Source organism: Saccostrea echinata, unplaced genomic scaffold (assembly GCF_033153115.1).
Source record: "Saccostrea echinata isolate AGI-Se365-2 ecotype Australia unplaced genomic scaffold, CSIRO_AGI_Sech_v1 ptg000016l, whole genome shotgun sequence".
In the NCBI taxonomy this organism is placed as follows: Eukaryota; Metazoa; Mollusca; class Bivalvia; order Ostreida; family Ostreidae; genus Saccostrea; species Saccostrea echinata.
Window position 1 is genome coordinate 2,507,945 of NW_026889765.1, and position 12,793 is coordinate 2,520,737.

At 32.9% G+C, this 12,793-nt stretch overlaps 1 protein-coding gene across 2 annotated transcripts; it reads left to right on the top strand.

Annotated features, from left to right (window-relative positions):
- The first annotated feature begins 1,062 nt into the window (after positions 1-1,062).
- LOC133188810 (solute carrier family 35 member C2-like) lies at positions 1,063-10,355 on the top strand. 2 transcript variants are annotated; one of them, XM_061324296.1, is made up of 10 exons: positions 1,063-1,136; positions 1,364-1,579; positions 3,338-3,488; positions 3,622-3,685; positions 5,803-5,875; positions 6,600-6,768; positions 7,175-7,258; positions 8,301-8,476; positions 9,453-9,576; positions 10,115-10,355. In XM_061324296.1, exons 2-10 carry the CDS (start codon positions 1,385-1,387, stop codon positions 10,231-10,233), a joined length of 1,155 nt encoding a protein of 384 aa, XP_061180280.1. In that variant the 5' UTR covers positions 1,063-1,136; positions 1,364-1,384; the 3' UTR covers positions 10,234-10,355. The 2 variants fall into 2 exon arrangements, with proteins under 2 accessions (XP_061180280.1, XP_061180279.1); XM_061324295.1 differs by having other exon boundaries at positions 1,078-1,136; positions 1,367-1,579.
- The last annotated feature ends 2,438 nt before the right edge of the window (positions 10,356-12,793 follow it).

Genomic DNA, 12,793 nt, shown 5'->3' on the forward strand with positions numbered 1-12,793 from the left:
GGGGTCATTTTTTATTTGCTTCAGTGTTCTGCAAATTCCGGGGGGTGTCCGGACCCCCACCCCACCCCACCCCCTCTAGATACGCGCATAGGGCTAGTCAAAGATTTTTTTTCAGCTGTAATTTTCCCTGATAATCCCCCCCCCCCCTGTTCAAAATCTATCCTATAAAAGAGCCTGACATTATTTTTTTCATAGCAACTATTAAAAGTAGATTTAAAACATTCCAAATTAATATGACTGGTAATGTTTATTTAACCCTCTTCTCTCATTGCATTTGGCTGGGACTTCAGCAAATGTAAACAAGTAAGATGGTATGAACTGCTTTTAAAATTAGTTTGTATCATTTACATGTAATCATTGAATCATATATAATAAAAAAATTATTGGTGTTTTTGAGGTCAATACGATGATTTAGCCACCTTCGGGCTCGGTGAATATTGTACTCCTCAGGTGGCTAAATCATCGTATTGACCTCAATACAATAATTTGGGATGGGGATGGTTGAGGGGTGCAGGGGAACCCTTCGGGCTCGGTGTATTTGTACTCCTCAGGTTGCTAAATCATGTTATTGACCTCAGAAACACCAATAATTATATATGACTGTGTGAACCTCTTGTACTGGTCAGTGATTGTGGTTTTGACTAAAAAAAAATGAATATGCTGAACATAAATCCACAGATACTTGGTCTTGATTTATTAATATGTACATGTGTGTATACCTGTTGATATCAATAATTAGCACCAACTTCGTTCCGGATCTCTAACCGTTAATGGTTGACTTTTAGTGATTTTAAAAATAGGCCTTGGGGATGAAAGCTCGCTTGTATCGTGTAACAGATGTGTAAACTGAAAAGAAGACAGGTGTCACAACTCAGCTTTATACATTTACTCCATATAAAAGTTTGATCATGAAGTAAATCCGAGTTGTGATAGTCATCGATTTTTATTTCCGTGTTGTTTACGTGACTCGATTTCGCGCAGTTCGAATTTCCTCGGTAACACCTGACACGTAGCTGCGTTGGCCAGCTGAAATGTTAACTTAGCATAGAAACTATAATTATATTTTTTGTTTATGATTAATGGATAATTTTCTGTTAATTTTACAGTTTGTAAAGATAATGATGGCATAGCAAAAGGTATGTTTTCTTTTATAATTATCAGGAACCTATATACTAGTATCTGAGTATATAGGTCCCTGTAATTACAGATTAAAATTTATATAGGATACAATTATTACCAGCAGTTTATCATTCATTTAAATTCATTTACACAGTTTTATATACATATAAAGAAGTTTTATAAATAGCTTTATTCTTTATATGAAGTCCTTTGGTGTATCATACATGTATATTTACATTTGAAGCAGATATAAAAACCAAGAAATATGGCCAAGTTTAAAAGAAGGCCAATAGACACACTTCATGAAATTGAACATGCAATTGAGCCAAGGGCTAGGGAAGTGAAGCAGTCTTTGTGTTCATTTGGTTTTCTGGTTACTGCTGTCAAGACGTTTTGTTTGGTAATATTTTTCTACACATTTTCCATTGGACTTACTTTCTACAATCAGAGATTTATAAGGGTAAGTTTGACTCTTTATTGAAACAACATGCATACTTAAGTATGGAATAGTTAAGGATTTAAGCACTTACAATTCATTTTTAAATGAATTTCCATGTTTTCAAATTGATACGTCAACAAGTTACATAGCTGCAAATCAGCATGGGCACTAGATTGAGTAGTAATCTTGGTGGAGATCACCAATAGATTAGATTGAGTAGTAGATGCTTCTTTTATCTGTCAGACAGATTCCTGGGTTTCTGGACAACTTATAACCTGACCAACTTGTAACCAAGTCTACTTGATCCCTTTGTATATGTCAACTCATAACCAAAATGCAAAAAAACTAATGCTCATTCTCATTGTCATTCTCATTGTTCACCAGTCCACTGACCATGGTGTGACATTCCTGCAGAGACGATGCTTCATTTTTTAAAGTGCAGCCCAGCCAAAAGAAAATGCCTTAAAAATCAAAACTTAAAAAACTTATTCCAGAAGGGAAAACTTTGTGTATGTGTGATTTTTTTGAAGGGGGGGGGGGGGGGGCTTTAGAGGAAATTCACCATCATGAACACTGAAAAACAGCCCTTCCCCTTCGCACCCCTTGGTACTACATGCATACCTGTCCTATATTGTGTTATATTTTATGCATGTATATTTTATTTACTGTAACAATTACATTAGTTACATTAGAAACATAAAACTATTTTTCCAACTTTGTTTTTATTAAAATCTTGGGCTAGTACATGAAAATATAAAACACTTTGAAACCTTAGAGTCAATTAACTCTCAACTGTGCACAAAGCAGGTTACGTAAAATTCAAATTTTGTCTTTGCCTAGGGTAAAACTCCTCTCAAAAAGCAAGAGTGCATTCATAACCAAGTCTGGGTTATGAGTTGACTTTGCAGTTTGGTTACGAGTTAGTGTGTGGGGTTCAAGTTGACTTGGTTAGTTGGTCAGGTTAGGATTTGACTGGATGCCAGAGTCCTGTATATATATATATATATATATCTATAGAATTATTAAAAAAAAAAACCCTGCCTTTATGCCAAATTTACTTCTGTGTTGTACTTGTTTTCATGCAATTCAATATACAGGTACAATAAGATTTTTAAAAATATTTTTTCATCATAACTTGCCCGATATTGATAATCCAGCTAGTTTTTTGTCATCTTTAGAAAAGAAATCAGTATTGTCTCAGTGTCAAACTATCTTTAGATATCTATTTTATATAAAAATGTCTCTCTTTTAAATGATTTACTTTCATATAATCATCCATCCATATCAGTTAATTAAAATTTAAAAAAATAAAACTTTACATGCCTGTTAATTTATTTGATAAGCATACAATGACAATTAATTTATTAAAATCTTTGTATAAAATGAGCAGTATAAAAAAAATTGTTAATCATGTAAATGAATATTTTAAAAATTTGAAGTTTGTAACTGCTTTGGAAAAATGGATTGCTGATAGAGAAAATTGATTACATAAAGACATCAGTCTTACGTCATGTACAGCTCTGAGAATTAGTGACTGTAGTGGAATCAGAAAACTGAACCATTGAATGGAATTGTTGGATTTGATGCACAGTCAGAATAGAATACTAAGAACTAGTATAAATGACAAAAATATATTGGAATATATAACTAATGAGGTAGATATATATATTTTAACAAATAAAATGGAGGAGTTGTGTGTGTGAGTGTGTGTGTTGGGGGGGGGGGGTATGACTATCATATCTTAATCAAGTCCTCAATATTAAATGTTTTATTTTTCAGCATTTTGAAATACCACTTTCACTTACAATGGCTCACCTGGTTGTGAAATTCATGATATCAGCATTCCTAAGAACTCTGTTGTCCATTTACTTGAAAGAGGACAGAGTTCTACTTCCCTGGGGTGAAAATTTGAAAAAAATAGCCCCAACAGGTAAGAATTTAAAAATTCGTTCATACCTTAAAAGTATAGGTAATTTTTTTTTTAAATTCTGCAGAGTGCTCTTATCAAGTTTATGTTTCACCATATTTACTGTGCATACAATGTTATCATCTCATTTTCATAGGCATTGCCAGCATTCTGGATATTGCATTATCAAACTGGAGTTTTGAATTTATTACAATTTCTTTGTAAGTATCAAATTGAATGCAATATTCTTCAACAGTCAATTTTTATTTCTAAAGAGAAACTCTTTAAATTCTTGTGAGAATACTGTAAACCAACTATTATTTGCATCATCTGTTATTTGCAATTAGTCTAATTAGTCCATCAGTAAAATCAATCCGCGACGATTAATTTTCACGACTGAGGAAATATTCCCTACAAATACAAAGCAAATTAAATGGTTCACAGCGATTAATATTCGGGAGTTAAAGAGGGTCGCGACATTCGTGGATATTTCTCGCACATGAATAAAAGTTGGTTTACAGTAACAAAATGTTTTGCTCAGACTTTGTGCATATAAACAATGGGCTCTCAGAATATCAGTTCAGTCACAAATGAGAGCACTAAATGAGCAGTTTTAATTAAGATGTTGTATGTAGTAGGTGGGATTTGGAACTTATATCTTAATTGGAGACCATTTTTCTAGACCTCACTAAAAATGGAAATGCAAGGCCTTACATTTTCTACTTGTCAATTAATACTTTCACTTCTGTGAAGAAAAAAAAAATCTGAATGTTTTTGCATATAACATTGATTTAAGGAGGACTGATTAAATTTATAGAAAAACGTGCACAGCCAACAGTAGCTGCAATAATGTAGCCCTCTCCGATTTTTTTAATCTGATATTTTCTTGACCTCTCCCCCCCCAAAAAAAAAAAAAAAGGGAGAGGGCTACATTATTGCAGCTAAGCCAACAGGTGTCTTAACTCAGTGAAATTTTGTTAAAGACTGATTAGTAGAATTGTCATATGGAGAACTACAGAAGCTAGGGATTGTATTTTAAAGAATAAATTAAAGTTTTATTGTTAAAGTAATATTTGCATATACGAGGGTTGATCAAAAAGTTCGCTAACTAATTGAATTAGTTCCTTAAAAGATATAAAATGAAGTTATAGTGCTCATTATTTTTTAAAGTAGTCCTCTCCGATTATAATGCAAATCTGCCATTGTTCTGCCCATGCGCGAATCACGTGATCCAGGCTGTCACGTGACATGCTCCGTGGCGTTCTGTTCACAGAAGCTAAAAGATTTTTTCGAGTCTTATATTTCTTTACATGCAAGTTATTTTTTATAACAAGAACAGTCCATCTGTCAGAAATGGGCAAATTTCGGCAATAGGGTGGGTGGAAAAGGACATCCCTTCCCAGAATTAGCATGATGATCATCAAAACCCGAGTCCTCTGTCTCAGAAGCGTCGTTCAGTTCATCCAATGTGGATAAAGTATATGGACGACCTCTTTTTATCATATTTCATGTGTTTAAAGTCTAAAGTAAACAATATTTTAGGGATTTAATAATTATATTATTGTTAAGATATTCAACTATTTTTCTAATTGTAACTTGGCAATTTTTCATAACAAATTGCTCAAATAAGGACACATCTTTTCTCACGGCTTGCTTTCGCTGGGCAACAGAACAAACATAATTTTTAGCCATCTCCCTGCCTTCACTAAAACAATCAATCCAATAAATGATTGAATTTCTGGTAAGTCTTTTGTCTTCATAAACCTTGTACAAATTACTGTAGATTCCTTATTTTATGTGAGTACTTAATATCGCGAAATGGCCCAAGGGCGTCAAATCGCGAGAACAATTATTCGCGAATGGGTGATTTATCTAGGGATTTCACATACATTAAAGCACCATAAAAATAAAAGCGAGTAATTTTATTTCACGAGTAGTGCTTCTCGCGTAATTATGCAATAATTAACTCCTCGCATATATTTAGGAATCTACAGTATCGTATTCTACTGCAAAGGAATTTCTAAGATATACGTTAAACTTTACAGCCGTTCATTGCTCGAGTACAACTGAGTCAACCATTTTTTGTCACAAGTGACCTACTTATTAACATCATTTTCACATTGTGACGTCACAAACACGGAGCAAAACATACAACACCTGCTATTTATAGAATATGTGTATGACTATATGTGTGCCAAATTTCATTCTGATCTGAATTGTGGTTTTGTAAATAAAGAGATAGTTCGCGAACTTTTTGATCACCCCTCGTATTTATGTTAATCTGTTTTATACATGTACTTGCAGTACAATTGTTTCATAATTTAGTCTTATTTTGTAGATATACCATGACCAAATCTACAGCTGTGATATTTATTTTAGGATTTTCTTTATTGTTCAGACTAGAGAAGCCTGTAAGTATATTTATTTAATTTTATTTCTTTACACTGTAATTTTACTCTATTTTTTCCCCCGCTTTTCTTTTTGCCATGTAATTTTATAACTCCCTATGACTTACAGAAGACATATATGAGTTCAAAAAGTCAAAGGCCAAGATCAGATATTCATATATTGCATAAATGGTTTCCAGATGACAAATTTAGTTTTCTATGAGCTTTTTGCAATGAAAGTTAAGGTGATAACTCTAACGTAGAAAAGTTCTAAGGTCAAGAACATAAATTCATGTATGGTATGAAATGGTTTTCAGATTCACTTCAATACTGTCTTTTTTTTTTGTTAAAAACATTGTAAAAGCTCACAGAGAACATGATAAATGCATACTGATTTTGAGATAAAGGGTCAAAGGTCAAGGTTACAAATTTATTAGTTTTTCTTCCCACTTATTCTGTCCTTGAAGGAGGGAGGGGGTTATAAACTCCCTGAATTTATAGCTTGTACTTTAATATGTTCCAGTAAGAATTAAAGTCAATGTGTAAACTAGTAGTACATGGAGAAGTATAGAATTTTATTGTACAGCACATTCAAAACATTGATTAACTACTAGTAACAAATTAATGTAAATCCTCATTGTTAACTGAACCTGTTCTTGGCTGAAATGATCTTTTGATGCCAAGCATTTTACAATACCAGATGAGGATTAATATGACATACAAGTAATCATTTTCTACATTAAAACAGAGGCTGGTTTTGGTCTTCGTGGTGCTATTTATAGCTGGTGGGTTGTTCATGTTCACATTCCACTCTACGCAGTTCAACATGAAGGGCTTCATTATGGTCCTCTCTGCTTCCCTGTTATCCGGCCTCAGGTGGACTCTTGCTCAACTTGTCACACAGAAAGAGAAATTAGGTATAGTAAAAATGTACCGGTGAAAAATTTTCCTGAATATTTAATATTTCATTTTTTTATTTCAAAGATGTGTTTTTTAAGATAACTGAATGCATCTGTTGGAAAATTTGATGATGAAAATGAGGTTTTATCAAGTATTTGTGACCTTTTACACACAAAATGTTTGATGGAAATCATTTTGATTTAGGTTTTAATATAAATGAACTACAGTTTGAAATCTGATTTATTGCATAAAGTAAAATAAAAATAACCCATCAATGTGCATGTTACATTGAATTCCTATTTCACATAGAAGGATTGATGAACCACAATGTTGTGCCCTTCTTTATTCACTGGTAAGCAGTACTAGTGTAGATTAACTAAGATTAATATCAAACTTTAATTACGTTGTTTAATTTCTCTCCAGGTTTACATAATCCCCTGGATTTGATGTATCATATTCAGCCCTGGATGATGATAGGGCTACTTCCATTGTCTGTTTATTTTGAAGGTAAGTAAACCAGAAAAAGAACACAGTACTTGAGATAATCTGTTGCTATTTATTGGAATGGTGGATCTTGCTGGCGGTGGGGGTGTAGACACACTCTGGGATTTTCCTTGTTAACACATCTACTGTAAATAGTGAAGAGTGTAAATATGAAGGAGCTACGAAAAATTTCCCCTTCAGAGGCCATATAAGAAGTTATTATTTACATTTGTTATTTGTTGCATGAATGGATTCAGCAAGAGGGTCATATGCATCCAGACCCTAGTAAGGATTTTATTGCTAAATATCTGTACATATTGAATTTCTCAAAAAGTTACTTTGGAACATTCTCACACCCAAAGGCCCTAGTAAAATTCATGTACTTAAAGCAAAACGATAAAGTATGTGTTAAATTTTTGTGTCATTGCTCAGAATTAATTGCTTGAGAAGTTGAGACATTGTGTTTCACGCAAGAACTTTTTACTGCAGGTGTACTTGAACTCATTGATCTTATTTGGTATGAGTCTGTAATGCAAATTAAAGAAATAATTGTTCAAATATAGGGAATACCTGGGGAACAGTTCAGTGGTAAACATGCAAAAAGTAATAACTGAGAATAACAACCAAAAAAAAACAAAAAAAAAACGGAACAATTATCTGAATGGTGAAGATTTCGCAATCATTTAACGTTTATAAACATGCAATCAATCTACAGTCTATACCTCTAAGTCAGCTTCTTTCATCAGAATACTTTGCAATGTGAAGTTTGTGTGTTGTCTGAATGTGTGCCTTCTACTGTGGAATCATTAAAATTTTGGGGGCCAATTTCGTGGATTGCTTAAATTTTACCGGTTTGTTGGGATGTAATTTTGTGTGTTCTCTTATACCTACAAAAGGAAATGTCTTTGAAACAATAATTTGTTAATTCGTAGAGGGTGTTAATTTGTGGATGAGAGGTACCCACGAATTCCACGAACATTGAACCACCACAAAATCTAATGATTCCACAGTACTCTGTTAACTATTTCAATGTAGTTCTTAACTTTGAATTTTTTTTTTCTTTCAGGGATTAAGCTGAGTACTAAAGAAGACTTTTTTGCTTACACAGACCCATCACTCATCATTAGAAATCTAGGACTAGTATTTCTAGGAGCTTTTATTGCTTTCTTTTTGGAATTCAGTGAATTTCTGTTATTAGCCAATACATCAAGCTTGACTCTTTCAATAGCAGGCATATTTAAGGTAAGCCCCCCACCCTTCCTCTCAAAAAAAATCTGTAGTATTAAGCCTTTTTTTTAAAGAAAGAGTTATCTTTCATTTTCCATAAACAAGTTTCTAGATAGTAGATAACAATATATTTCTTGATGTAACAATACTTTAAAAATAAACTTTTGAAAAAATAGTTCTGAATAAAGTTTTGTAAAGTTTATTAGGCTATCTTTAAAAAATTGACTGTGTGCCCTTTCTCAATGGAATGACTATAAACGGACTGACTCAAAACTTTTTTTAAACTTCCAGGAACCTTTTTCTTTTTTAATTCTGGAATTTTTGGATCTCGTCAACAACTAATTTTATTTCATTATTACCTACAATTTCAATTAATCTTGAAAAAGAAATCCTTATCTACCTACCAACCCAATTTTTATATCATTGAGTTGGGGCAGGGCGAAACATTTTAAAGATGACCTGTCAAATAATATAGTGTTCTAAAGCATGAGATCAATGGTGAAAAAGGGAATAATTATAATTAGAAAAACGAGTTATTCCCCTTTTCAGTATATGGCAGTATTTGATCTACATGTAATGGGAAAAGGGCTGAGGGAGGTACCAAAGATTAATTTTATTAATCTAATGAATGCATATGGTTAGAATATAAACTGAAGAAAATAATTTTAGCTCAAAGATGCTTCTAGTACTGTGTAGACAACGATCCTAAAATAACGTGTTAGTAGTATTTCAAAAAATATTCTATGCTTTTATTTTATCACTTGTGATGTAAATATTTTAAATAGTGATGTAAATCAATAAATTATTTTAATATACTGTATGTTCAAATAAACAGCTTGTCCTTTCTTACTTACTTTTCTTTCTTTTGAGAAATTTCCTAAAACTGGCATGAAAAACATGCAAATTAAAATTTTTTTTTCTAAAATTGTCTTTTACATAAAGCAATATTTTTCTTTATTTTTAGTGGAGAAATTATATTTTGTCATTGTAGGAAGTTTGCACTCTGTACTTAGCTGCTAGCGTCAATGGAGATAGGATGAATTTCATTAACGGAATCGGTCTTATTGTTTGCTTATCTGGGATCTCAATTCACGTCATTGTCAAAGCTGTTAATGGTAAGATTCTGTAAATAGAACCCATCAAAATGAAGCCAGTAGTAGATTTGAGTCAAAAGAAATGCTGACTACAAAATTAATTCCTTTAGACCATTTATGTTCAGCAGGATTTTACAAATTACAATTGATATACATTACAATTAAAATAAAATTTTAAACCCACTTCAAAGTATTAATACTGCATCCAGAAAAAAATAAAATTGACTTTTGATGGCTTTTTTCTTGACATTTGAACCCCAATCCTTTTGATTACAGTAAACTATAGTGAACCCACTTATAATGAATTGATGCTTACAACGAAGTGATTTTCATTCCCTTGAATTTAAGATTTATTGTAAATTGATCTTAAATTCATGGGAATGAAAATCACTTCGTTTTATAAATTTATATATAAAGAATTTCGTGTACGCTTATAACGAAGCAAAATTGTCCGTCCCCCTGGCCTTTTGTTTTAAAGAGTGTTTCATTGTATATCTTACTATGTCCGATACCCAGCAAATCAAATCTGCATGGTTTAGTTTCTATTTTCTTCTTATAGCTCGTGGCAGCAGTAAAAATGAAAGTAGACTTTCCAGGGAGGAGACTATGGAAATGTTGAGAGCTGATGACTCCGAATCAGAGGAGAATGACATTTTTAATGCTAAAACAGACCGATGACTCAGACTTTTACTGTGCAATGATAAACATTAAATTTAATATCTTATTCAATTGTGGTATAATTTTATAAGACGTATTTTTAAACATATCTTTACTCATAATAAATTATTTTGTTGTTGACATGGTCATATATTTTTCATTGATGATAGCAATCTTGTACGTTGTAAATTTCTTTCTCATAATGTGCACTATTCAGGAAGATTGGCCAAGAGAACTATAGAGGAAAATGCCTGTACTACAATATCAGATTTCTACATCACAGGAAAACTGTAAAAGGACCATCTATGGTTCAGGATGAGTAAAACTAGGTCTAAAGGAAAGGAACTTAAATGGAGATCATTTAGAAACGTTTGTCAGATTGTTTCACACCTTTATATACACTCAAAAGGTGAAGTTCCAGTGCTATAATTTTATGTTTATTGCAATTTGTCCTGACAAATAAAGGTCTAATCAAAACTCCTTATTATGACCTCAAGCTTATAACACGTTTTCAATAATTATTACGAATTATTGATATCTTCGATTTTTTTTCATGAAAGGTCTACATATTATGTAAAACTCACCCTCTTTCATGCCCCATTACCCCCCGAACCAACGCGGGATAATTTTAAGAACAATTTAAAATGTCCTGTATGGGAATACTTGATTTTCAATTGATGCTCTGAAAGAAATTTTTTGAGAAAACTTTTCTTGTATATTTCAATTTAAACTTTGACCCCTCTATGACCACAACACCTCTGTAGAGGGAATAATTTGCTCAGTTGAGCTTAAAATAATACCTACATTTTTTTTGTATTTGAAGGCAAAACTTGGTAGGGTTAATCATCCCTCTTGTCTAGTATCAAAAATTAGTGGATTGGGTACATTAATGGTCAAACATACAAGTAGATCTAATCTAACCTCCACACCAATCTTAAGAATATAAAAAATTCTGAAACACTTTGCAGTTTAGTTCAGTTTTGTTCTTATTTACTAGTTATACTATTCCTTGTAGTGCATGTACATTTATTATATTTTCATGTTAAATACTAAAATCTGATTGGTTTAGACGCATTTAACAATCCGTAATGTTACCCTCAGCGTTAGCAACACACTTGACAACGGGTAACATTACGAAAATGTCACATGCGTTCAAATCATGCGCGTACGGTTCACCGTAGAATTCTCAAAGCGTCAGTTGTGCGTTTGAAAGAAGCCGAATAACGACGTCAATAAAAGCTTGTATCCGATGTAGCTTACTTGAAAACAATAAACGACAGACGAAACATCCTTGCGAGTGTAAACTTTAGACGATAAAGGACTTTTTGAGTAGCAAACAAACAATAAAGAGGTTGGTAAATCTTTTCCGAAGCTTTCTTATTGAGAAAAATAGAAGAGGGGAGTTTGAAAGCTTTCTAAGCGTGAACTTAACGACGATCTCCGAATTTTTCTTTTGACATCCGAAATCAATAAGACATTCAGTATAATAAAATAAATAGTGCACGTTTTTGAGGGTAACAGTTGAAATTGACACCCCTCGGAAAACCATTGTCAACCTCCGCTGACGCGTCGGTTGACAATGGTTTTCCTTGGGGTGTCAATTTCAACTGTTACCTAGTTAAAATAATCTAACTGTGTCTCGGGACAGGCCCTCACCACAGTTAGAATGCCTCCCATATACCCGTAGATAGAATGTTCTATCGTTAAAATGATATTGTCCTACGGACCCGGTTTAACGATAGAATTCGTTCCGTGTATTGGCAATGTTGCAAAATAAACACGGGCGATAACTCGTACTCTGTGCATTTTCTATGAACAATCCAGAGAGTTCCGAATGTCAACATGGCGTTAAATTTGAAGCGAGGAAAAAACGTTGAGAAAATGAGTTGAATTTTCGTATTTATATGTATTATTTTTTAGGTTAAAAGACATATACCATCTCAAAAAGGTTTGTTATGACTAATTTGGTAGTTATTTTTAGTGCAACTCCTTTTGTATTCTTCAAAATCATTTCGGAGTGGATCCACTCCGATTTGCTACATTGCAAGTATATGGGACGTATTCTAACTGTGGTGAGGGCTTGTCCCGAGACACAGTTAGATTATTCTAACTAATATACCCGTAATGTAGCAGAAAATTGCAGAATCGCTCCGAAACGATTTTGGAGAAAATTAATGAAGTTGCATTGAAAATAACAGTCAAATTAATCATAGCAAACCTTTTTGAGACTGTAAATACCTTTCATCTAAAAATTTAGTCCATCTAATGGAAGAATTCAACACTTTTTCACCAATGTTTTTTACTCGTTTCAAATTTACACACCATGTTGACATTTGGAACTCTTGGGATTTTTCATGGTAAATGCACTGAGTTAGAGTTATCTCCCGTATTTTCTTTGCTACATTGACAATACACGGAACGCATTCTATCGTTAAACCGGGTCCGAAGGAGATTCATCATTTTAACGATAGAACATTCTATCTAACTGTTACCCTCAAAAACGTGCACTATTTATATAATGTATGTTATACCCTTGGTATTATGTACAACTAAAATGAACATTTCTGAGGAAGTGCGTGAT